The 27,944-nt window shown below is 42.9% G+C and overlaps 2 protein-coding genes across 3 annotated transcripts in view; both read left to right on the top strand.

The window, feature by feature from the left end:
* Window positions 1-27,944, top strand: part of LOC5502539 (ras GTPase-activating-like protein IQGAP1) — a 52,860-nt gene that overhangs the window by 8,542 nt on the left and 16,374 nt on the right. For both annotated transcript variants that reach the window (XM_048727348.1, XM_048727349.1), the window contains exons 15-27: window positions 898-1,061; window positions 2,075-2,165; window positions 9,660-9,823; window positions 10,888-11,146; window positions 12,099-12,238; window positions 13,029-13,199; window positions 14,550-14,633; window positions 15,415-15,486; window positions 16,183-16,252; window positions 22,829-22,915; window positions 23,263-23,384; window positions 24,328-24,471; window positions 25,472-25,635. In XM_048727348.1, coding sequence (XP_048583305.1) covers window positions 898-1,061; window positions 2,075-2,165; window positions 9,660-9,823; window positions 10,888-11,146; window positions 12,099-12,238; window positions 13,029-13,199; window positions 14,550-14,633; window positions 15,415-15,486; window positions 16,183-16,252; window positions 22,829-22,915; window positions 23,263-23,384; window positions 24,328-24,471; window positions 25,472-25,635 — 1,732 coding nt within the window. The remainder of the gene's footprint in view (window positions 1-897; window positions 1,062-2,074; window positions 2,166-9,659; window positions 9,824-10,887; window positions 11,147-12,098; window positions 12,239-13,028; window positions 13,200-14,549; window positions 14,634-15,414; window positions 15,487-16,182; window positions 16,253-22,828; window positions 22,916-23,262; window positions 23,385-24,327; window positions 24,472-25,471; window positions 25,636-27,944) is intronic.
* LOC5502546 (leucine-rich repeat-containing protein 74A) lies at window positions 2,479-8,951 on the top strand. Its single transcript, XM_032370812.2, has 3 exons — window positions 2,479-5,820; window positions 6,557-6,777; window positions 7,776-8,951. Exons 1-3 carry the CDS (start codon window positions 4,869-4,871, stop codon window positions 8,112-8,114), a joined length of 1,512 nt encoding a protein of 503 aa, XP_032226703.1. The 5' UTR covers window positions 2,479-4,868; the 3' UTR covers window positions 8,115-8,951.

Consider the following 27,944-nt stretch of genomic DNA (forward strand, 5'->3'; position numbering starts at 1 on the left):
TTTTATCTATTTTATTCTATCCCCTTCACTCTCTCTAGTTCTTACCATCACTTCACCCCTTTTATTCCTATCCCCTTCACTCTCTCTAGTTCTTACCATCACTTCACCCCTTTTATTCCTATCCCCTTCACTCTCTCTAGTTCTTACCATCACTTCACCCCTTTTATTCCTATCCCCTTCACTCTCTCTAGTTCTTACCATCACTTCACCCCTTTTATTCCTATCCCCTTCACTCTCTCTAGTTCTTACCATCACTTTACTCCTTTTATTCCTATACCCTTCACTCTCTCTAGTTCTTACCATAACTTCACCCCTTTTATTCCTATCCCCTTCACTCTCTAGTTCTTACCATCACTTTACCCCTTTTATTCCTATCCCCTTCACTCTCTCTAGTTCTTACCATCACTTCACCCCTTTTATTCCTATCCCCTTCACTCTCTAGTTCTTACCATCACTTCACCCCTTTTATTCCTATCCCCTTCACTCCCTCTAGTTCTTACCATCACTTCACCCCTTTTATTCCTATCCCCTTCACTCTCTCTAGTTCTTACCATCACTTCACCCCTTTTATTCCTATCCCCTTCACTCTCTCTAGTTCTTACCATAACTTCACCCCTTTTATTCCTATCCCCTTCACTCTCTAGTTCTTACCATCACTTTACCCCTTTTATTCCTATCCCCTTCACTCTCTCTAGTTCTTACCATCACTTCACCCCTTTTATTCCTATCCCCTTCACTCTCTAGTTCTTACCATCACTTCACCCCTTTTATTCCTATCCCCTTCACTCCCTCTAGTTCTTACCATCACTTCACCCCTTTTATTCCTATCCCCTTCACTCTCTCTAGTTCTTACCATCACTTCACCCCTTTTATTCCTATCCCCTTCACTCTCTCTAGTTCTTACCATCACTGCCGCCATTAATGCCGCCATTGAGAAAAGAGACACTGACGAACTTATCTACGAGATGCTGCGCCCACAGTCCCAGCTATCAGCAGTCGACGAGACATTGGCTGGCCGCTATTTGGACCATTTCGTGTCTGTGAAGCAAGAAAAAGCGCAGGTAATACGCATAGCGATCATGCATGCTTTCTGTATGTGTACCGCAAGCCCTATGTTATTTTCTCCCGCTAATGTAGGCTCTCACTTTTCAGGGGCGGCAGATTTTTAAACTGTTAAAATTTATTTCAATATTCATTCAAACGGTCACGCACAAGCCGAGTGAGAAACGGTCACGCACAAAACGAGTTAAAACCGGTCACGCACAAACCGAGTGAGAACCGGTCACGCACAAACCGAGTGAGAACCGATCACGCACAAACTGAGTGAGAACCGTTCATGCACAAACCGAGTAAGGAACGGTCACGCACAAACCGAGCGAGAAACGGTCACGCACAAACCGAGCGAGAAACGGTCACGCACAAACCGAGCGAGAAACGGTCACGCACAAACCGAGCGAGAAACGGTCACAAGCAAACCGAGTGAGAACCGATCACGCACAAACCGAGTGAGAACCGTTCACGCATAAACCGAGTGAGAATCGTTCACAAGCAAACCGAGTGAGAATCGTTCACAAGCAAACCGAGTGAGAACCGGTCACGCAAAAACCGAGTGAGAAACGGTCACGCACAAACCGAGTGAGAACCGGTCACGCAAAAACCGAGTGAGAACCGGTCACGCACAAACCGAGCGAGAAACGGTCACGCACAAACCGAGTAAGGAACGGTCACGCACAAACCGAGCGAGAAACGGTCACGCACAAACCGAGCGAGAAACGGTCACGCACAAACCGAGCGAGAAACGGTCACGCACAAACCGAGTGAGGAACGGTCACGCACAAACCGAGTGAGGAACGGTCACGCACAAACCGAGTGAGGAACGGTCACGCACAAACCGAGTGAGGAACGGTCACGCACAAACCGAGTGAGAATCGGCCAAGCGCATAAGTAGGAGAAAATCAAATTCCTTTTTTTGCGATCGCGTTTCAGTGAAAATATGAACGTGCGTAGCTAGCTTCGCTTTTAGGCAGTGCCTAAATCTATATATTTTGTGTTGATTTACTTAACTTATTGGTAGGACTGTGGTGTCGGCCGTGACGATCTGACGACCATCGAGCTACAGCTCTGTATCGAATACGTGAACACAGTCATACAGGAAGAGAACGAGCGTAAGTACCCTACAGCTGTCATATACGAGGAGAAGGGAACAGTTCACGACAGGGTCAACCGGCTTTGCGACTACTGGACAAGCCCGCCCGCATGTAAGCATGGGTAAAAACCGCTGAAGCGCCTAGCTGCATATATTAGCCACTGCATTACTTCAGACTATACCGCATTCACACCAGCACTTAAACCAGTTTAAAGGTTGTTTAATTAAACTGGTTTAAATCTCAATCTCCCAAGAGTGGGCAGAACCAAGAACAAAAAAAAAAAAAAGAAAAAAAGAAACTTGGCAAGTTATCAGGCAAAGAAAAACCTTGTTTACCTAAACATGGTTTTGGTGTGAATGCAGCATTAGACGTGGTAGCGGTGGCTAATATATGCAGCAAGGCGCTTCAGTGGTTTTTACCCATGCTTACATGCCGGCTTGTCGCGTTTTCGCGAAGCCGGTTGACGACAACGTTTTGTCGATCAACTGTATACGTGGACAACTTGAGAATAGCTACGATGACAACGTGCTACAAGACTTGACATACCACGACAACTTGCAGCGAAGAACGCTTATTTTCGAGAGCCCTGAAAGAAAATCCGATTTGAATTGTTTCTCGCTGTTTAAACTAACGTCGAAAGGGTTTTCAGAAAGGTTTTATCACTCCTTCTTTGCTATTTACATCTAAAAAAAACACGGTCTCTTCGCAAGGAAACTTATAATAACCACCCACGATTAAAGTCTGATATTTTATTAATATGATACGTGAAAATTCAAGTTATACGGTCCAGCAAGGATTTGGAGACTTGAAGTATAAATTGGCCTTTCTCTGTTTGCTATTGTAGAAATAAAGTGTTTTTTTTTTCTCGGTCATTCCTTCCTAGCCGTAGTTCTCATGTTCTTCGTATCTATGGTATTTTCAATAAACAACGCAATTTTTTTATCAAGAACAAAAAAAAATGCCAATTTTCTTTTCTCACCAACATTTCTATCCAAGACGACGAGTGTCGAATCGTTAAACTGCCCGTAAAAAAATCTCCACACTTGCCAAATTGCTTAAAGATTGTGAAAAAAATAAAACTTATTCTATCTTAGCCATCGTATACGACACGAGTCTAAAATATGGCCCTTAATTTTTGTGCTGAGTTTGTTCCTTTAAAAAGCCAATGGGTATAGACCGCTGGCCCTTCCATCGGTTGATTCTGCAGGTGTTTTATCCGGTTAATTGCTCCTCCATGTTTATTTATATCAAAGAAGATTTCACATTTCAAACAGACTACTAATGGACAAAACCTACCGATTTATCTTTATCTCGATTCTTACTCTAACAAACAATATTATTATAGTACAAGTAAAAAATGTAAAAGTGTTCTTACTTGTGTTTATTTTTTATTTGTTTACACGTTTGCGTTTCATGATAAATAACTTTGTAAAAAAATATGTATTAGGATCTCAAAACTCTAAAGGGAATTCCCGTTTTGTAACATCAAATAAAGTGAATTTGAAAACAATTGTGTGCTTTTTTCATTTGGTTCGCCTCTTAACGCAAAACATTTCCTGTTTCAATTTCCGCTTATTAATGTTCAAAGTTAAAGAAGATTTTTTCCCTTAGTATTTAATATCCACTTAATTAGCAAAATCCTTTCTATATTTATTTACCCTGTTATAGTTAATGAACAAATTCACTGAAGACTGCGAACAAATACAAATACAAGGGTTCTCAAATAACCAAATGACTAAGCTAAGAGATTTTCGAGAAGTCACTTGTGCCTTCATTATTAATTGATGAAACCTTTTCTCCCCACGAAGCTACTAACATCCTGAATAGCTCTTTCATTGGTTAGGTGAGCGAAATTCGTTATTGCAGCAAGACTTTTTGCATCAATTTAGATGGGAGTCATGACAACACATCTTCAACTTTCTTATTTACCATCCATCGCCAGAGATATCCACCAAGCGAACGTGGGGGTTTGCAACACGAAGCGAACGTAAGGAATTGCTACGCGAAGCGAGTGTAAGGATTTACGGCAGGAAGCGAATAAGAAATTACACCAAACATCAAATCTTATTTACTTAGTCTGGCAACCGCGTGGATCTGTTAACAAGAGCCAATTTGGTCTGAGACATTTTCCTTTTTTAATTGCTGGCGGCAACGCAGAAGAATATCATTTCGTGATCCTCTCCTGCGGCTGTTTGAGTCAGAAGTTGTTCTTCGCAAGGTGATTGTTTGTGGCATTCGACCGAAGACAAACAATCGATTTACAGAAGAAAGCAGACATTTTAAGCAGGAATTTACCAAAGAAGTGAAACGAAGGAATGAAATTTCTTTTTTGGTCTATTTAGAATTCTGTTACTCCCATGGCGAAAATGTGAAGAAAGTACTGGGAAATTCTATTCAGATTTTGACATGGACTTGCTTGATTACTTAACTAACACTCATTTGTTAAGGGCTTGAGATTATACGTCTTTGGTAATTAAGAAACTTCTTTGGCTGCATTTATATTTCCCTGCCAAACAGTCTTTCAAGGAAAGCTTAAACATCTTACACAGCGAAGCAAGTAAATTTCTATTTTAGCTTTTTCAATCATATAACCCGTCTTCCATCACGTGATAACCCTGATTGACACGTTATTTTACCTGCCGAATCACATAATTAGGACCTTTTGCACATAGAACACGTGATAATCTTGATTGGCACGTGTTGTGAACGTGCTTCCGCAAGATGGCTACATCAGTTGAAGTAGGCTGCATTCGACGTGTTCCTGTCACAGCGCAAAGTTCAGTATCGGATACCGAGGACGACCAGGTTGTCCCACCTGACGAGCTGAATGGCAGCAGTGATGGCGAGTACGACACCGACCTCGAGGAGGAGTTCAAGCGAGAGCCTTCTCAAGACGACACGAGTCAGGGGAGAGGGGTGTACCTCAAGGCTTGCTCCAGCCTGGGTCTGGTCCCCTGCTCTCCTTTTCTTCGTCAGTTGCATAAGCCTGAGATGAACCTGATGCATTATAACCTCGGTCCTCGTGGCGCAGAAGCGGTGGCGGTAGCGCTGATGCAAAACACCAAAGTGCTAACACTGAACATCTCTAATAATGATATCCAGGAAGAAGGCGCCATCTACATCTCCAAGATGCTGACAGAGAATTTCTACATTACAGAACTGGACATCTCTAATAACAACCTTCAATCACAAGGGGCTTATGCCGTCTCTGAGATGCTGCGACAGAACTCGGAGATACTAGAGGTCAACTTATCAGAGAACAAGTTCATAGAGAAAGACGTGGAGCCGATAGTGGAAGCCATGAAAGATAACTACACCTTGAAGTCTTTGAATCTCAGCCGTAACGCTTTCTGTGAGATCGGTGGTCAGTTGCTTGGACCTGCCCTAGACGCGAATGTTGGTCTAGAGTACTTGAATTTACGGTGGAATCAGATCCGCCGCAAAGGTGCGGTGGCCATCGGATACGGACTTAGGCATAATTGCTCACTGAAGTCCCTCGACCTCTCATGGAATGGGTTCGCTGATGACGGCGCGAAGTCGGTTGGGGAGGCGCTCGCCTTGAATACCACCCTCACAGAGCTTGACATCTCCAGCAATAGGATATCCGGTGAAGGAGCGTCGTCAATAGCTGCTGGGCTGGCCAAGAACGAGACGCTACAGATCTTACGGATAGGTAGGTAATATGTAAATGTTAAAGCCGCATTGTCACCGGTCGATTACCTAACAATATCTGATGATTTTTAACGGAAAACGCGAAAAAATATTTCAAAATATTGAAAGCAGTGTGTCTATTGGAAGTTTCTTTGAGGATGTGATTGATAATTTAGAGCGGATGGCCTGTTGAAAATCTCGGATTCTAATAGATTCTTTTGTCTTTTAACGGTTAAGGTTTCCACCGGACCTCCGGAAGTAAACTGGTGACAATGCGGCTTTAAGCATTGTGTAAAGCTCAAATAAGCATCGCAAGATCCCACAAATGCGCTTTACATGCGTGTGAAATTACCAGTTGGTATAGATACAATAATGGTGTGACATCACTGGCGCTAAAGATGCTACACGGAACAGCGCCCTTAGCAGTTCTCCCAATACGTGACGTATGTACGGGACCCCCGACTTAACGTCCATATTCAAGAAGACGAGGGATTTACAGTCCTTAATGAAGGGTTGACTACTCGTATGTTTGCCCAAATATCACATATGACCGTTTTTTATTTTAAACATCCAAGTTTACATAATTGGGGAAATTCTTATGACATTTTATCAAGTAAAGTCACGTTTATTCATTATTATTATTATTTTTGTATTTTTGATTACCTCTCCTGCATCAATTTTTCTAGTCGTGGCTTAGAGAAAGACTTGCCTCATAGCTTTTTTTGTACTCCTTTAAAGGGTTGTCTTATCTTTGTCAGGTATAAACCCCTTTCTCAGTCAAGGAGCGCAAGACATTCTCTCCGCTGTACATCAGAATCCGAACAGCGCTATTGAGGAACTTGGTTTTGATGACATCCCAGTGAATTCGGAGTTCGAGGACTTCCTAGAGGAAGTGATGGATGCGAGGCCGAACCTGAGTGTGCAATGCGGCGCTGCCATGAGAGGCAAGGACAGGGTGAAGAAGATCAAGCAGAGAGTGGTGAGTACCATCATCATCATCATCATCATCATCATCATCACCATCACCATCACCGTCATCATCATCATCATTATCATCACCATCATCATCATTACCATCACCATCATCATCATCATCAGCATCAGCATCATCATCATGTCAACATCATCATCATCATTATCATCATCATCATCATCATCATCATCATCATCACCATCACCATCATCATCATCATCATCATCATCATCATCATCATCATTACCATCATTACCATCACCACCATCATCATCATCATCATCATCACCACCATCATCATCACCATCATCATCATCATCATCATCATCATCATCACCATCACCATCACCATCATCATCACCATCACCATCACCATCATCATCATTATCATCACCATCATCATCATTACCATCACCATCATCATCAGCATCAGCATCATCATCATGTCAACATCATCATCAGCATTATCACATTTATCATCATCATCATCACCATCATCATCATAGCATCTGTATAACAACATTTGGAAGGTCACATAAAAACTGTGTTGTACCATTATCGAACAATCATCAACATTTTTATTGTCATTAAATTACGTAATCACCATGAGCAGGTTCCTATGTTTGTCATTCGCGTTGGATTCGGGTGCGTTAACAAAAACGTTGAAAAGGTCACCGTCACCTTCATAATCCCATTGTTATCATCATCATAATAGATATCATCATCATCACCACCATAATCCCATTGTTATCATCATCGTCATCATTGATATCATCATCATTACCACCATAATCCCGTTGTTATCATCATCATCATCATCATCGATATCATCATCATTACCACCATAATCCCGTTGTTATCATCATCATAATCGATATCATCATCATTACCACCATAATCCCGTTGTTATCATCATCATCATCGACATCGTCAACAGCGGCACAAATCTCGAAGTCAGTTTCAAACCTGTATGTGTTAATTCTATCTCCGTGTCATTCCCACAGGATGTGCTAAACTTACTCCTTGAGTACATCGAGTTGCGCGGTCTTCGTATGGTGGACTTCTTCCGTCAACTAGACAAAGACAACAGTAAGAAGATCACTCGGGCCGAGTTCATGGCGGGCGTCAAAAAGACAGGTATCCCGATGACACGGAGGCAGCTCAAGAAGCTTGTTAACATACTGGACGTGGATAACGATGGCAATATTGACTACAGTGAGATCGTAGCCATCAAGAGCGATGATGTGTTCGACGTTTATCACAAAAAGAACGCGAAGAAAGATGACCCAGCCATCATAGCTCTCAAAGAGAAAAAGATGAAGCAGAAAAAGGGACTAAAGTAGCCTATATTAGAAGTATTATGATGATTCATCTTGAGTTCGCACCTAGGTGTAAAAGTGAACGCTAAAGAAAAAGCTAAAGGTACCTGACGTACCTTATTACACTTAATTTTCGCGACGTCAAAATTTCGCGATTTTGAAAGGGCGATATTTCGCGACACTTTATTTTCGCGATCTCGCTATTTTCGTAAAAATCAAGTCACTTGATTTTCGCGATTTTAGTTCCACAAAAACCTATAAATACAGTTCAGAATTGTCCTGTACTATATGTACATTAGAGGACTAAATGTTGACATTAATGTCAACATTTAAGTTAAAGTTGACAGTAAGTTAAATGTTGACAAATGAAGACAAGGTGTTTCTATAAAGCTTATTACACAGTTAATATTTTGCCGAAAGCTTTTGTGTACTCACTTAACTTTCGCGCATCCCAATTTTCGCGACACATTATTTTCGCGTCACTTTATTTTCGCGACACATTATTTTCGCGATTTTGAAAAATTCGCGAAAATAAAGTGTAATAAGGTAATAACAAACGCCAGATAAATAGCATTTACACCCTCAAACGTTTGTGACTTTGTGTGATACTTGACCTTAATAGTTTGTAAAGCAGTTATAATGATTATTTTGATTTAATATACATATTAAAAGATAACAAAACCATCGTGATAATGTGCTCTATGTGATTAAACAATTGTTTCGCTCTGTGTACGACGAAGCCATCTTGGTGCCCTTTCGCTATGTGTACGACGAAACCATCGTGATGTCCTTTTTAGCTTCAAGTCACTCGACTCAGAGAAGACTAACGAATAAAGAACCAGACAAACGAATAACGAACCAGACAGACAAACGAATAACGAACCAGACAGACAGACGAATAACGAACCAGACAGATAAAATAACAGCGGGTGTCCTAGCCCATCTGACCGGCTTAGAATATTGCTTTCACAGAGGAGTGGTCTTATAGTCGATCAACCACTTCTTTCTTATTGCTTATCATGGAAAATACAACTTGCAAGACAACTTCAAAATAATCTACGAATAAAGTCTGATACGTTATTGAAGATATTTAATTAAAATATCTTGGTTATTCGCTTGAATTGGCCGATGGAAATTGATGCCTTGTGACTCGGCGTTGAGCAGGAGCATAAAATGACGGCGTGATTGGCCTTTAAATTCGGATGTTTTTTTAAAAGTTCCTCGTCTTTTTTTAATACAATAATCTCTTCCAAAAAGAGTATATCCTTCCTTTCGTTGATTTGAGCTTGTATCTCCATGTCAACATAAGACGTCTCTGAACTTTTGGTTTATCTTTGACAAGCTGTTGAAAAGCTGAGTTGTCTGCGTAAGCATGGTGGAAACAGGGAACTAGAACAACCAAGTGTTTTGTGTTGCATGCCTCTCTGAAAAAAAACTTGTTTCACTGTTGTTCTGAGCGTTCCCACCTCATCCAAGAAAAAGACAACGTACAACTTTAACCAACATAAAAATCAAACTCTCTGTTTTTTTTTCTATTCCCCTGTTCCTCAAAATTTTTTTGTTTTGTAGTAATCGCCGCCATCTCCGCCATCAATGAGGCTATCGACACTGGTGACTCAGCCAACACGATCCACACCCTGTCACTGGATGAAGCCAAACTGTCAGGTGTCGACGAGTCGAATGCTGACCTTTATCAGGCAGTGCTTCACGCTGGCAAGGTCGCCAAGGCAGAGGTGAGTCACGCAACACTACAGACAGACAGGTAAGTCACGCAATAATACTAAAGACACAAACGAGTCACGCTATAGGTTAGACAGTGCTTCACGCTGGCAAGGTCGCCAAGGCAGAGGTGAGTCACGCAACACTACAGACAGACAGGTAAGTCACGCAATAATACTAAAGACACAAACGAGTCACGCTATAGCTTAGACAGTGCTTCACGCTGGCAAGGTCGCCAAGGCAGAGGTTAGTCACGCAACACTACAGACAGACAGGTGAGTCACGCAACACTACAGACAGACAGGTGAGTCACGCAACACTACAGACAGACAGGTAAGTCACGCAATAATACTAAAGACACAAACGAGTCACGCTATAGCTTAGACAGTGCTGCACGCTGGCAAGGTCGCCAAGGCAGAGGTTAGCCACGCAACACTACAGACAGACAGGTGAGTCACGCAATAATACTAAAGACACAAACGAGTCACGCTATAGCTTAGACAATGTTGCACGCTGGCAAGGTCGCCAAGGCAGAGGTTAGTCACGCAACACTACAGACAGACAGGTGAGTCACGCAATAATACTAAAGACACAAACGAGTCACGCTATAGCTTAGACAGTGTTGCACGCTGGCAAGGTCGCCATGGCAGAGGTGAGTCACTCAACACTACAGACAGACAGGTGAGTCACGCAACACTACAGACAGACAGGTGAGTCACGCAATACTACTAAAGACACAGACGAGTCACGCTATAGCTTAGACAGTGCTTCACGCTGGCAAGGTCGCCAAGGCAGAGGTGAGTCACGCAACACTACAGACAGACAGGTGAGTCACGCAATACTACAGACAGACAGGTGAGTCACGCAATTATACGGACAGACACAGATGAGTCGCGCTATAGCTTACATAAACAGATATGTGTCACGCAATTTTACAGAGAGACACAGACGAGTCACGCTACTGCTTAGACTGACAGACAAGTGAGTCACGCAATACTACCGACAGACACAGATGAGTCACGCCATAGCTTAGACAGACAGACAGACCGGTTTTGACCTCTCTCTTTTTCTCTTGTAGAAAACTGGCGAGGACTCAGCTGAACTTTGGCACGGTGAGATACAAACATGTTTGGACCAGTCCAATAAGCACGCGGGCGACACGCATCAGCTTGTCGAGGGACTGGTTGCTATCAACCACTCCATAGACAACGGGGACGAGGAAGAGCTGCTATCCGCCCTAGGGGACCCTGCGGCGTCTATACGCAGCGTCACGCCAGACTGCGCCAACGCCTATGTCAAGTCGTTACAGAAAGCTAAAAAGGCCAAGAAAGATGCAGGTATACAATTCCTCCAAGTCTAAGGGCCCGTTTTTTTTCCCATCATTCTGGAATGGGAATGGTTGGTAGAGAATGTTCAGAATGGCATTCAAGTCATTCTGCTACAGGTAGCAGAATGGATGAAATGGCCTTTATATTCCGGTATAGAAATGCGGGATAAACGAACGCGCGCTTTTGCTATTCTAATCATTCTCATTCCGGAATCACGAGTAAAAAACGCGCCCTTAGTAGTAGAGAACACCGTTATTCCTAGCCCTCAAAGAGAGACGATGAACAGTTTGAGTTAGCGTTAGTCTATCCGAGTAGAAATGCCTCAAAATGTTATCTATGGAAAACTGAGTTATCGGGAAGTTCGGTTTACCCAAGTAAAAACGCCTCAATATAGTATCTATGGAAAACTGGGCGATTAGCTGTGAGCTCGAGTTATCGGAGTTCAGATGTAGTTACAGACGCCTTAGCCGCTGATTCTACTTCGCTAGCAACTTTTCACAAGCACACAATTCAACCACTAATTTGTTATTGTTTATAACTGAAAATACAATGTTTTTTCCCAAGGAAACTTCAAAATAACAATCTACGAATGAAGTCTGATATGTTATTGACGATATTAGATTGAAAATATTTTGCTTACTCGCATAAATTAGCCGATGGAAATAGATGCGATGTGTGACTATTCATTGAGCAGGAGCATAAAATGGCGGCGTGTTTGGCCTTTAAGTTAAATGTCGCTACAGAAATAAGGGGTTTCCGTCCTCGGGCTCATGCCTTTTCGTTCACGTGCGCCACTTCACACCCCTAATAGGCCACGCCCTTCTGATGACCACCCTTATTCTCCTTGTCATTCACATATACTGCATCACACCCACATGATAATCCACACACATAGGGCCACGCCCCTTATGTTAAGCCACGCCCCTTTCGTCACGTCCCTAATTTGCACTGCCATTCACAGGTAACACGTCACCCTGGCTGGCCCACAGAACCAATCACGGCCTCGTGTTTTTCTACAACAGTCAGTCTGGAGACACGTGTTGGGTCACGCCCCCCGATTACCAGGACAACTCGGCACTGCTTACACGCGAGGAGATCCAGGTATGGATACCAGGGTACCAGGTATTAGAGGCGTACCCAGAACCTGTTGAGGGGGAGGGGGAGGGTAGAGGCGTACCCAGAACCTGTTAAGGAGGAGGGGGAGGGGTAAAAGGCGTACCCAGAACCTATTAAGGGGGAGGGGGAGGGGTAGAGGCGTACGCATAACCTGTTGAGGGGGAGGGGGAGGGGTATTGGGGGCGTACCCAGAACCTATTAAGGGGGAGGGGGAGGGGGAGGGGTAGAGGCGTACGCATAACTTGTTGAGGTGGAGGGGGAGGGGTATTGGGGGCGTACCCAGAACCTATTAAGGGGGAGGGGGAGGGGGAGGGGTAGAGGCGTACGCATAACCTGTTGAGGTGGAGGGGGAGGGGTATTGGGGGCGTACCCAGAACCTGTGAGGGGGAGACGGGGGTATCATGGGCGTACCCACGATCTGTTGGAGGGCGTCTTAATATAGAAGAAGCTTGAAGCCTATAAACAGAATTCTACACACAAAACCACCAATGGTTATCAAAAAAGATACGTTTCTGTATAAATCGCGCCCTCGATCTATTTCCAAGCCAAAGGGGTTGTTTCTTGTAGGAGAGCAAGCGCTCGTGCTAACTTTAAGAAGAGTCAACTTGTCGAAGTGCTTTTCAATTGTCATCACCAAAATTTCCATTCAGTAGAGTGCCCTCAATACTCCCTCCGTGAGCCCGAACGTTTATCTACAGATATCTTGTCATCCCGAAAGCCCTATTGTGGACCCTGTTAGTATGACTGAAATCCGCGTGATGTTGTTGCGTTACAGCAAGTGGTGGACCGCGTTACCGGGGATTATGATCACATGGTCTACCTTCAGTCAAACGAGCCAATGATCGTTAAGCTGCAGTCGCACTGGAAGGGTTACCTGGCGCGTAGGGCGTACAAAGACAGGCAGACTTTTATTAAGGAACAACTTCCCGCCATTCTAAGAATACAGGTGAGCTATCTCTCATTGGCCTATCCATTTCACATGACAAAGACAGACAAATTTTTAACAAGGAACAGCTGCCCGCCATTCTAATAATACAGGTGAGCCATCTCTTATTGGCGTTAACTAAATCTTGACGAAGATTTATCAACCGTTGTTTATCTGTACTTTTTAATCGAGCATGAATCACCCCTCCCCTTGTAAAAAAACATTTATTACGTATAAATGGAAAAATGAATAAAGAAAGCACAAAATTTACGAGCGCCGTGACATTCCCGCTGACTGTATTTCCCGTCATCCCATGTCACATGTCATTGGCATATTTGAATTTCGGGTAGCAAATTGAGACAGTTATATTTCATTCTATTTTCGCTATTTTTGTACATAAAATAAGCATACAGTTATATTGTTTAGAATGTCAATTGTTTAAAAAAATATCAATGTTGGTTGTTGTTACGGTTTATTATATCTTCAAACCTGTACCAAAACAATAGAAAATGAAATTTAGAATTATTAGATTCATCTTACCAAATCATTCATCTAAATATCTTTCTACACTTGCTTTCAAGGTCCATCTATATAGTCGGGTTAATATATATATTAACCCGACTATATATGTCGGGTTAATATGTCGGTTATAACCCGACATATATATATGTCGGGTTAATATATATATATGTATATATATACATATATATACATATATATATACACTAAAGTGGAATTTCCTTCCAAATGTAAATTATTGTAGCTTTCCAAATCTCTTGTGAATTATAAATTCTCCATATATTGTTTTTCTTAGTGCTCTCGCTTAGTCTAGTTTTGATTGTTTTCTTTGGATAGAAAGTGAAACTCCACTTCCCAAAATGCAAATCTAGCTTTCCAAATTGCCTTTCTACATTTTATATTGTTCGTCTATGTCCTTCCACTTTGCCGGGATCATTGTTTTCTTAAACATGTCCAATAGGCTTAAGTCATCGCGGATTAACAGCCGGTACTTTACAATCTGTCATTATGTGAGACGCATCTTTAGTCCACAGCACCTTGGCGAGCGTAACATGTTTTGAGAAAACTCGATATATCTTCTAGATCTAGCCACCAATAATGACTTCTGTATGAATATTTGATATGCAAGTCTTTTGCATGGAGTTCGCCTCTTTCGTATCCTTTTTGGAGCAGATGTTTCAGACAACCATGATGCTCTTGCCTTTATCGGCTTTGATTTTTATCGCTAATGTGCGTATTCTCACTAGATACTATTAACAATCTATATTTATGTTTCTGGTGTTGCAGAGCAAATTACGCGGATAAACAGTGCCAATATGTTTACCTTTTTTAAGTAACATTTTATTATTTCAGGCAAACATAAGGGGATTTTTACAGCGAGTGAAATATCGACGACGATTGGCGGAGTTGAAAAGTTCTGAAAATGACGTCATCAAGGTGAGTAACGTAATTCTTTACCAGTCTCCTTATTTCTATACGTTTCAACATCAGGCAAGGGTCAATAGATGCTCCGTTTAAACAGCCTCTGCCAGCCGCCATTTTGTCATCCTAGCAAAGTACCAAGTGTGAAAAAGCATCCATTTCCATCGGCTGATTTAGGGAAGGGAATGCGATATTTTCCATTGAATTTGAAAAATAAAGGATTCAACTTTGTTTTAGATGGTTATTTCGAGGTTTTAACACATTGTGTCTTCCAATATTAAATGAAAACAATGACAAAGGCGTGGCTGGCAAGGGCACTGTGAGTGTCGTCTCTATATGAGCTATAGCCAAAATATGTCCAAGTTTTTTTTTTATTATTATTGTTGTTGTTGTTGTTGTTGTTGTTGTTGTTGTTACATTAACGTTGTGTTTCCGTACCCATCATCATCGTCTGTATCACTTTATCTAAAACTTGTAATAGATGCGATGTTGAAACTCATCCCTCCCCCTGTTGTGGAAAGTGAACTTCAAAACTCACGCCTATTTGTAAAGATCTAGATAGATGCTGGCTGTAGTTGATGCAATGATGTAGTGCTGAACCGTTGTGAGGAATGGCGAATTTTGAGTTGTTGGTTGAGGCAAGGGTTTCAACCATTTAATTCCTTGCTCTGTCTGAGTTGTTGGTTTTAACCATTTAATTCCTTGCTCTGTCTGAGTTGTCGGTTTTAACCATTTAATTCCTTGCTCTGTCTGAGTTGTCGGTTTAAACCATTTAATTCCTTGCTCTGTCTTTTAGATCCAGTCATGGATGCGCATGTGCCTTGCCCGCAAGAAATACCTACAGCGTGAGAAATACTTCAAAGAGCATGTGAGTATCACGTGAAAATACTCAAAAAGCCAGCGAGTTTCACGAGAAAGACAGGAAAGAGCACGAGAAAAGAAGCACGTGAGTATCACGAGAAATACCTGAAGGAGCACGTGAGTATCACGAGAAATACCTGAAGAAACACATGAGTATCACGAAAAATCCCTTTAAAACCACGTAAGTAGCACGAGAAATACCTACATGAGTATCACGAGAAATACCTGAAGAAACACATGAGTATCACCAAAAATACTTGTAAAAGCACGTGAGTATCACGAGAAATACCTACGTGAGCACCACGAGGAATACCCGAAAAAGAACGTGGGTGTCACGAAAAATGCCTAAAAAAGCACGTGGGTAGCACGAGGAATACCTCAAAAATCACTTGAGTAGCACGAGGAATACCTCAAAATGCACGTGAGTAGCACGAGGAATATTCCAAGGAGCACGTGAGTTTAAGTGAAATACTTCAGGGATCACGTGAGTATCATGTACTCTCTTAAGAAGCACGTGAGGTTCACGTGAAATACTCAATGAACAAGTGTGTACTATGAGAAACATTACAAGACACACGTTTATATACGACCTACGATTAAATAAACATTCTGTCAACGTGCAAAGCTATCTTCGTAAGCACTTCATCTTCCCCCATTCTATTCTTACTTCGTCCATTTATACTCCGTTTTCATTCATCCACAGCAAGCAGCGATCATCAAGATCCAGGCGTGGGTGCGTGCGAACGTGGCGCACAACGACTACAAAAAACTCAGTTAGTCCATACTTTCCTTTTTGCATGCTCATACATTTAGCATAACGTGTACATCTAGCATAGCGTGTGCATTTGGTCTTTGTTCACGCTAGTTACCATGACACGGTCTTTGTGCTTGTCTAGTTACCATGACACGGTCTTTGTGCTTGTCTAGTTACGATGACACGATCTTTGTGCTTGTCTAGTTACCATGACACGGTCTTTGTACTTGTCTAGTTACCATGATACGGTCTCTGTACTTGTCTAGTTACCATGACACGGTCTTTGTACTTGTCTAGTTACGATGACACGATCTTTGTGCTTGTCTAGTTACCATGACACGGTCTTTGTGCTTGTCTAGTTACCATGACACGGTCTTTGTACTTGTCTAGTTACCATGACACGGTCTTTGTACTTGTCTAGTTACCATGACACGGTCTCTGTACTTGTTTTGTTACCATGACACGGTCTTTGTGCTTGTCTAGTTACGATGACACGGTCTTTGTACTTGTCTAGTTACCATGACACGGTCTCTGTACTTGTCTAGTTACCATGACACGGTCTCTGTACTTGTCTAGTTACGATGACACGGTCTTTGTACTTGTCTAGTTACCATGACACGGTCTTTGTACTTGTCTAGTTACGATGACACGGTCTCTGTACTTGTCTAGTTACCATGACACGGTCTCTGTACTTGTCTAGTTACCATGACACGAACTTTGTGCTTGTCTAGTTACCATGACACAGTCTTTGTACTTGTCTAGTTACCATGACACGGTCTTTGTACTTGTCTAGTTACCATGACACAGTCTTTGTACTTGTCTAGTTACCATGACATGACACGATCTTTGTACTTGTCTAGTTACGATGACACGATCTTTGTGCTTGTCTAGTTACCATGACACGGTCTTTGTACTTGTCTAGTTACCATGATACGGTATCTGTACTTGTCTAGTTACCATGACACGGTCTTTGTACTTGTCTAGTTACCATGACACGGTCTCTGTACTTGTCTTGTTACGATGACATGGTCTTTGTATTTGTCTAGTTACCATGACATGATCTCTGTACTTGTCTAGTTACGATGACACGGTTTTTGTACTTGTCTAGTTACGATGACACGGTCTCTGTACTTGTCTAGTTACGATGACACGATCTTTGTACTTGTCTAGTTACGATGACACGGTCTCTGTACTTGTCTAGTTACCATGACACGGTCTTTGTATTTGTCTAGTTACCATGACACGGTCTCTGTACTTGTCTAGTTACCATGACACGGTCTTTGTACTTGTCTAGTTACCATGACACGGTCTCTGTACTTGTCTTGTTACGATGACATGGTCTTTGTATTTGTCTAGTTACCATGACACGATCCTTGTACTTGTCTAGTTACCATGACACGGTCTCTGTACTTGTCTAGTTACGATGACACGGTCTTTGTACTTGTCTAGTTACGATGTCACGGTCTTTGTACTTGTCTAGTTACGATGACACGGTCTTTATACTTGTCTAGTTACGATGACACGGTCTTTGTATTTGTCTTGTTACCATGACACGGTCTCTGTACTTGTCTAGTTACCATGACACGGTCTCTGTATTTGTCTAGTTACCATGACACGGTCTCTGTACTTGTCTAGTTACCATGACACGGTCTTAGTATTTGTCTAGTTACCATGACACGGTCTCTGTACTTGTCTAGTTACCATGACACGGTCTTTGTACTTGTCTAGTTACCATGACACGGTCTTTGTACTTGTCTAGTTACCATGACACGGTCTTTGTATTTGTCTAGTTACCATGACACGGTCTTTGTACTTGTCTAGTTACCATGACACGGTCTTTGTATTTGTCTAGTTACCATGACACGGTCTTTGTACTTGTCTAGTTACCATGACACGGTCTCTGTACTTGTCTAGTTACGATGACACGGTCTTTGTACTTGTCTAGTTACCATGACACGTTCTTTGTATTTGTCTAGTTACCATGACACGGTCTTTGTACTTGTCTAGTTACCATGACACGGTCTCTGTACTTGTCTTGTTACGATGACATGGTCTTTGTATTTGTCTAGTTACCATGACATGGTCTTTGTACTTGTCTTGTTACGATGACACGGTCTTTGTATTTGTCTAGTTACCATGACACGATCCTTGTACTTGTCTAGTTACCATGACACGGTCTCTGTACTTGTCTAGTTACCATGACACGGTCTTTGTACTTGTCTAGTTACGATGACATGGTCTTTGTACTTGTCTAGTTACGATGACACGGTCTTTGTACTTGTCTAGTTACGATGACACGGTCTTTGTACGTGTCTAGTTACGATGACACGGTCTCTGTACTTGTCTAGTTACCATGACATGATCTCTGTACTTGTCTAGTTACGATGACACGGTTTTTGTACTTGTCTAGTTACGATGACACGGTCTCTGTACTTGTCTAGTTACGATGACACGATCTTTGTACTTGTCTAGTTACGATGACACGGTCTCTGTACTTGTCTAGTTACCATGACACGGTCTTTGTATTTGTCTAGTTACCATGACACGGTCTCTGTACTTGTCTAGTTACCATGACACGGTCTTTGTACTTGTCTAGTTACCATGACACGGTCTCTGTACTTGTCTTGTTACGATGACATGGTCTTTGTATTTGTCTAGTTACCATGACACGATCCTTGTACTTGTCTAGTTACCATGACACGGTCTCTGTACTTGTCTAGTTACGATGACACGGTCTTTGTACTTGTCTAGTTACGATGTAACGGTCTTTGTACTTGTCTAGTTACGATGACACGGTCTTTATACTTGTCTAGTTACGATGACACGGTCTTTGTATTTGTCTTGTTATCATGACACGGTCTCTGTACTTGTCTAGTTACCATGACACGGTCTCTGTACTTGTCTAGTTACCATGACACGGTCTCTGTACTTGTCTTGTTACCATGATACGGTCTTTGTTCTTGTCTAGTTACCATGACACGGTCTTTGTACTTGTCTAGTTACGATGACATGGTCTTTGTATTTGTCTAGTTACCATGACACGATCCTTGTACTTGTCTAGTTACCATGACACCGTCTCTGTACTTGTCTAGTTACGATGACACGGTCTTTGTACTTGTCTAGTTACGATGTCACGGTCTTTGTACTTGTCTAGTTACGATGACACGGTCTTTATACTTGTCTAGTTACGATGACACGGTCTTTGTATTTGTCTTGTTACCATGACACGGTCTCTGTACTTGTCTAGTTACCATGACACGGTCTCTGTACTTGTCTAGTTACCATGACACGGTCTCTGTACTTGTCTTGTTACCATGATACGGTCTTTGTACTTGTCTAGTTACCATGACACGGTCTTTGTACTTGTCTAGTTACCATGACACGGTCTCTGTACTTGTCTTGTTACGATGACATGGTCTTTGTATTTGTCTAGTTACCATGACACGATCCTTGTACTTGTCTAGTTACCATGACACGGTCTCTGTACTTGTCTAGTTACGATGACACGGTCTTTGTACTTGTCTAGTTACGATGTCACGGTCTTTGTACTTGTCTAGTTACGATGACACGGTCTTTATACTTGTCTAGTTACGATGACACGGTCTTTGTATTTGTCTTGTTACCATGACACGGTCTCTGTACTTGTCTAGTTACCATGACACGGTCTCTGTACTTGTCTAGTTACCATGACACGGTCTCTGTACTTGTCTTGTTACCATGACACGGTCTTTGTACTTGTCTAGTTACCATGACACGGTCTTTGTACTTGTCTAGTTACGATGACACGGTCTTTGTATTTGTCTAGTTACCATGACACGGTCTCTGTACTTGTCTAGTTACCATGACACGGTCTTTGCACTTGTCTAGTTACCATGACACGGTCTTTGTACTTGTCTAGTTACCATGACACGGTCTTTGTATTTGTCTAGTTACCATGACACGGTCTTTGTACTTGTCTAGTTACCATGACACGGTCTTTGTATTTGTCTTGTTACCATGACACGGTCTTTGTACTTGTCTAGTTACCATGACACGGTCTCTGTACTTGTCTAGTTACGATGACACGGTCTTTGTACTTGTCTAGTTACCATGACACGGTCTTTGTATTTGTCTAGTTACCATGACACGGTCTTTGTACTTGTCTAGTTACCATGACACGGTCTCTGTACTTGTCTTGTTACGATGACATGGTCTTTGTATTTGTCTAGTTACCATGACATGGTCTTTGTACTTGTCTTGTTACGATGACACGGTCTTTGTATTTGTCTAGTTACCATGACACGATCCTTGTACTTGTCTAGTTACCATGACACGGTCTCTGTACTTGTCTAGTTACCATGACACGGTCTTTGTACTTGTCTAGTTATCATGACACGGTCTCTGTACTTGTCTAGTTTCCATGACACGGTCTTTGTACTTGTCTTGTTACGATGACATGGTCTTTGTACTTGTCTAGTTACGATGACACGGTCTTTGTACTTGTCTAGTTACGATGACACGGTCTTTGTACGTGTCTAGTTACGATGACACGGTCTCTGTACTTGTCTAGTTACCATGACATGATCTCTGTACTTGTCTAGTTACGATGACACGGTTTTTGTACTTGTCTAGTTACGATGACACGGTCTCTGTACTTGTCTAGTTACGATGACACGATCTTTGTACTTGTCTAGTTACGATGACACGGTCTCTGTACTTGTCTAGTTACCATGACACGGTCTTTGTATTTGTCTAGTTACCATGACACGGTCTCTGTACTTGTCTAGTTACCATGACACGGTCTTTGTACTTGTCTAGTTACCATGACACGGTCTCTGTACTTGTCTTGTTACGATGACATGGTCTTTGTATTTGTCTAGTTACCATGACACGATCCTTGTACTTGTCTAGTTACCATGACACGGTCTCTGTACTTGTCTAGTTACGATGACACGGTCTTTGTACTTGTCTAGTTACGATGTAACGGTCTTTGTACTTGTCTAGTTACGATGACACGGTCTTTATACTTGTCTAGTTACGATGACACGGTCTTTGTATTTGTCTTGTTATCATGACACGGTCTCTGTACTTGTCTAGTTACCATGACACGGTCTCTGTACTTGTCTAGTTACCATGACACGGTCTCTGTACTTGTCTTGTTACCATGATACGGTCTTTGTTCTTGTCTAGTTACCATGACACGGTCTTTGTACTTGTCTAGTTACGATGACATGGTCTTTGTATTTGTCTAGTTACCATGACACGATCCTTGTACTTGTCTAGTTACCATGACACCGTCTCTGTACTTGTCTAGTTACGATGACACGGTCTTTGTACTTGTCTAGTTACGATGTCACGGTCTTTGTACTTGTCTAGTTACGATGACACGGTCTTTATACTTGTCTAGTTACGATGACACGGTCTTTGTATTTGTCTTGTTACCATGACACGGTCTCTGTACTTGTCTAGTTACCATGACACGGTCTCTGTACTTGTCTAGTTACCATGACACGGTCTCTGTACTTGTCTTGTTACCATGATACGGTCTTTGTACTTGTCTAGTTACCATGACACGGTCTTTGTACTTGTCTAGTTACGATGACACGGTCTTTGTATTTGTCTAGTTACCATGACACGGTCTCTGTACTTGTCTAGTTACCATGACACGGTCTTTGTACTTGTCTAGTTACCATGACACGGTCTTTGTACTTGTCTAGTTACCATGACACGGTCTTTGTATTTGTCTAGTTACCATGACACGGTCTTTGTACTTGTCTAGTTACCATGACACGGTCTCTGTACTTGTCTTGTTACGATGACATGGTCTTTGTATTTGTCTAGTTACCATGACATGGTCTTTGTACTTGTCTTGTTACGATGACACGGTCTTTGTATTTGTCTAGTTACCATGACACGATCCTTGTACTTGTCTAGTTACCATGACACGGTCTCTGTACTTGTCTAGTTACGATGACACGGTCTTTGTACTTGTCTAGTTACGATGACACGGTCTTTGTATTTGTCTTGTTACCATGACACGGTCTCTGTACTTGTCTATTTACCATGACACGGTCTCTGTACTTGTCTAGTTACCATGACACGGTCTCTGTACTTGTCTTGTTACCATGATACGGTCTTTGTACTTGTCTAGTTACCATGACACGGTCTTTGTACTTGTCTAGTTACGATGACACGGTCTTTGTATTTGTCTAGTTACCATGACACGGTCTCTGTACTTGTCTAGTTACCATGACACGGTCTTTGTACTTGTCTAGTTACCATGACACGGTCTCTGTACTTGTCTAGTTACCATGACACGGTCTCTGTACTTGTCTAGTTACCATGACACGGTCTTTGTATTTGTCTAGTTACCATGACACGGTCTTTGTACTTGTCTAGTTACCATGACACGGTCTCTGTACTTGTCTAGTTACCATGACACGGTCTTTGTATTTGTCTAGTTACCATGACACGGTCTTTGTATTTGTCTAGTTACGATGACACGGTCTTTGTACTTGTCTAGTTACCATGACACGGTCTTTGTATTTGTCTAGTTACCATGACACGGTCTTTGTACTTGTCTAGTTACCATGACACGGTCTTTGTACTTGTCTAGTTACGATGCAGGACCCGCCTGTCAAGACGGTTTGCAAGTTTCTCCATCTTCTACAGCACAGCGATGCAGACTTTGAAGAAGAACTCGGTGAGCTTACGATTCATTATTTTTGTTAGTTATTTATTGATTTTATTGCAGAAATTCTTACCTGTTTTGTCTTTTTTTCAAAACAGTTTCTTTACTATGATTTAGAGCTGTAGAAACTCTTTCCTGTCTTTCCTTGTATTTTTACTGTTCCATTTGGATGGTTCAGAGCTTTAGAAGCTCTTTCCTGTTTTTCCTTGTATTTTTACTGTCCCATTTGTATGATTCAGAGCTATAGAAACTCTTCCTTATGTTTCCTCGTATTGTTACTGCCCCATTTGTGTGATTCATAGCTATAGCAACTCTTTCCTGTTTTCCTTTATTTTTACTGTCCCATTTGTATTATTCAGAGCTTCAAAAGCTGCGTGCCCAAGTCGTCACAGATATAAGATCCAATCAGCAGCTAGAGAACGACTTAAACCTGATGGACATCAAGATCGGGCTGCTGGTCAAAAACAGGATCACATTACAAGTAAGCTACGCCCTTCGTTTTCTTATTTTGCTTTATCACCAGCCCTGGAACATGGGCCATCGAGGGGTTCCTCCGGGGCACTCGGTTCTGAGCCTCCGTGTAGAGTCACGCTCACTTAAAGAAAGCCAAGCACCCTGTCATTTTACTGAGTCACGGAAAGCATCCAATACCATCGGCTTATTCAAGGAAGAAACTGAAAAAAGAAAAAAAATTCATTGATTACTGTCGAATCCGTTGTATCGGGACCCGCGTTTTCAAAACACGATTTGTGTTTTGGTTTTCTGTTCCGTCAGTAAAACCATTCTGAGCCAATCAGAGTCCCGCTTTGTGCACTCCCTGGCTATCCTCTGGACGAAAACCAGATAGTGTCGCGACAGTAAGCCAGGCAACTGCACAAGGCGAGAGATGGCAAGAATCTAATTGGCTTAGAATAAATTGACTGGCGGAACGGAAAATCCCAAAAGACAAAAACAAATCGATGTTTTGAAAATGCGGCGTCGCGATACAACGGAATCGACAGTAAGTATCGGACCTTAATCGTGGATGTTTATTCTGAATCTGCTAATAGAGTGTGTAACAATAACATTGCTTTTTAAATCGCTTCCCAGGTCTCGTCCCTATGTGTTTCTCGTGCGCTTTCGTTTTCTTGGGGGTTCCACTTTAGGGGATTCCTCGTGTTGTCATGTAGATCTCTGTATCGCATATAGCTTGGTTACAGGAATTGGTTACACTTTTTCATGAACTCGCGGTTTTTAATTTTTTTTTTCAACTGTATCATTTTTATCTCTACTCTGTCAGACCCAGGTACCCCCTACCAATTCCACTCCCCCTTCGAAATAACAATCCCTCTAGACCCCCTCCCCCTCCCCCTCCGCCATCCTGCGCCCCATTTTGGGGACCACTCCGCCGCTTCTGAGTATTTAGTGTTTGTCTTCTTTCAAAGGATGTCATTCACCATAACAAGAAGCTGAAGCGGGAGAAGCAGGATATGGCGAGTGCCGTGCAGAGAACCAAGGGCATTCGGTCACTCAGCAAGGAGAGCAGAGAAAAGCTTGAGGCCTATCAGAACCTCTTTTACCTACTGCAGGTAATGATGATGGCGATGATATCGATGATGATGGTGATCCCCTCCCCTCCTCCCACTGACACACCCATCACATTCACGCACGCAGGGGAAAAAAGCTTGAGGCCTATCTAAACCTCTTTTACCTCCTACATGTACTGATGATGGTGATGGTGATGGTGATGATGGTGATGGTGATGGTGATGGTGATGGTGATGGTGATGGTGATGGTGATGGTGATGGTGATGGTGATGGTGATGGTGATGGTGATGGTGATGGTGATGGTGATGGTGAATGGTGATGGTAATGGTGATGGTGATGGTAATGGTGATGGTGATGGTGATGATGGTGATGATGATGGTGATGGTGGTGGTGATGATGATGGTGATGGTGATGGTGTTGATGATGGTGATGGTGATGGTGATGGTGATTGTGATGGTGATGGTGGTGATGGTGATGGTGATTCACACACCCAGGGTGTTGTTTATGATAATCGTGATGATGGTCGTGACAGTGGCTGTTGTATTTATCTATTACCCTCACCTACCCCCTAGGCCCCACCACACCCTTTAGTCCCCACCCAACCCCCGCTAAGGTTGTGGTTCTGAGTAAGATGATAGTTTTGATGGCAGTTATTAAAAGGGGAAACAGTAGGGCTAGAAATAGAGGAAGCTGATTTTGAAATTTTAACGGCATTCTCGTATTCCTAAGGTTTCAAAATATTTAGGGAAACCTTGAGTAAAAACTCTCGCGAAGAATATGAAAAAGAAAATTAAAAGCTTATTCATAAAAAAGAACTAATGCATGTGTATTTAAGCAGCTATGTAAGAAAATAAATAGGATTTTAAAAACGTAAGGGGTTGCGTTTGCCTTCCCACCAGACAGCCCGTCCTAGTTTCGCCGTTTCTCGAACCCCACCATCACCACCCCTCTCCGTGAGAGTTGTTAAACAGTGTTTTCTGAGCGTATTGTATATGCTGATTATGATTTTGATGATGTTTAAATCGTGATCGCCATTCGGCAGACCAACCCAACCTACCTGGCCAAGTTGATCTTCGCCATGCCTCAGAGCAGGACTACCAAGTTCATGGAATCTGTCGTTCTCACCTTGTACAATTATGCGTCAAACGCTCGTGAGGAATACCTTCTACTAAAGCTCTTCGAGACAGCCCTCCGGGAAGAGATCTAGTGAGTACCTCATGAAAAATGTTTGTCTAGCGCAATGTTAGTATAGCATGTCTTTAATTCCTACTGCAACTCTTCAGACAGCGTTCCGGCAAAAGATCTTGTTAGTACCTTATTTAAAATGTTTGTTTAGCGGAATGTAATTATCACGAGACATGATCAAATGCGTTTCACATGCAAATGTCTCCTACTGGAGCTTTTTCAGATACCTCCGATAAGAGATCTGGTGAGGGCAGTACAAGCAACCATCCTCGGAAAGCAGGGCCGTAGCAGGGGGTGGGGCACTGGGGGCACGTGCCCCCCCTTCAATATTTTCCAAAATTATAAGTAAATGACCCCCTCCCCCCAATATTTCGAGGCCAAATACGGCACTGGAAACCCAAGGGTTTCAACTCACGTGAAACGTTAAGAAACAACCCTGGACTTCCGAGGGTGATAAGCATCGCGAGGCATGGATCTTAAACGATTTCACACATTCTATGTTCGTTTTGTTTCGTTAATACGAAGATAGCGGTCCCTGTAGGCCCCCAGGTGAATGAAATGGATCTTTGGGGAGAGCGATTTGACACCTCGTCAAACACTCATCGTTGAAGAATGTCTGTCACCTTCTCCTTTGTTATTGTTTATAACTGAAAATGCAACGGTTTATTTGCAAGGCAACTTCAAAATAACCATCCACGATGATACCTTAGTCTGATACCTTATTTGTTATATTTGATTGAAAGTTTCTCAGATGTTGGCGCATCAACACCTTACTTATAGGGCTCCACCTTACTCATAGGGCTTCACCTTACCCATAGGGCTTCACCTTACCCATAGGGCTTCACCTTACCCATAGGGCTCCACCTTACCCATAGGGCTCCACCTTACTCATAGGGCTTCACCTTACTCGTAGGGCTCCACCTTACTCATAGGGCTCCACCTTACTCATAGGGCTTCACCTTACCCATAGGGCTTTACCTTACCCATAGGGCTCCACCTTACCCATAGGGCCCCACCTTACTCATAGGGCTCCACCTTACTCATAGGGCTTCACCTTACTCGTAGGGCTCCACCTTACCCATAGGGCTTCACCTTACCCATAAGGCTCCACCTTACCCATAGGGCTCCACCTTACCCATAGGGCTCCACCTTACCCATAGGGCTCCACCTTACTCATAGGGCTCCACCTTACTCATAGGGCTCTACCTTACTCGTAGGGCTCCACCTTACTCGTAGGGCTCCACCTTACTCATAGGGCTCCACCTTACTCATAGGGCTACACCTTTCTCGTAGGGCTTCACCTTTCTCGTAGGGCTTCACCTTACCCATAGGGCTCCACTTTACCCATAGGGCTCCACCTTACTCATAGGGCTCCACCTTACTCATAGGGCTCCACCTTACTCATAGGGCTCCACCTTACTCATAGGGCTCCGCCTTACCCATAGGGCTTCACCTTACCCATAAGGCTCCACCTTACCCATAGGGCTTCACCTTACTCATAGGGCTCCACCTTACTCGTAGGGCTCCACCTTACTCGTAGGGCTTCACCTTACTCATAGGGCTCCACCTTTCTCATAGGGCTCCACCTTACCCATAGGGCTCCACCTTACCCATAGGGCTTCACCTTACTCGTAGGGCTTCACCTTACTCATAGGGCTCCACCTTACCCATAGGGCTCCACCTTACCCATAGGGCTCCACCTTACCCATAGGGCTCCACCTTACTCATAGGGCTCCACCTTACTAATAGGGCTCTACCTTACTAGTAGGACTCCACCTTACTCGTAGGGCTCCACCTTACTCATAGGGCTCCACCTTACTCATAGGGCTACACCTTTCTCGTAGGGCTTCACCTTTCTCGTAGGGCTTCACCTTACCCATAGGGCTCCACTTTACCCATAGGGCTCCACCTTACTCATAGGGCTCCACCTTACTCATAGGGCTCCACCTTACTCATAGGGCTCCACCTTACTCATAGGGCTCCGCCTTACCCATAGGGCTTCACCTTACCCATAAGGCTCCACCTTACCCATAGGGCTTCACCTTACCCATAGGGCTCCACCTTACCCATAGGGCTCCACCTTACTCATAGGGCTTCACCTTACTCATGGGGCTCCACCTTACTCGTAGGGCTTCACCTTACTCGTAGGGCTTCACCTTACTCGTAGGGCTTCACCTTACTCATAGGGCTCCACCTTACTCGTAGGGCTCCACCTTACTCATAGGGCTACACCTTACCCATAGGGCTCCACCTTACTCATAGGGCTCCACCTTACTCATAGGGCTACACCTTTCTCGTAGGGCTTCACCTTACTCGTAGGGCTCCACCTT

Source organism: Nematostella vectensis, chromosome 5 (assembly GCF_932526225.1).
Source record: "Nematostella vectensis chromosome 5, jaNemVect1.1, whole genome shotgun sequence".
NCBI lineage: Eukaryota > Metazoa > Cnidaria > Anthozoa > Actiniaria > Edwardsiidae > Nematostella > Nematostella vectensis.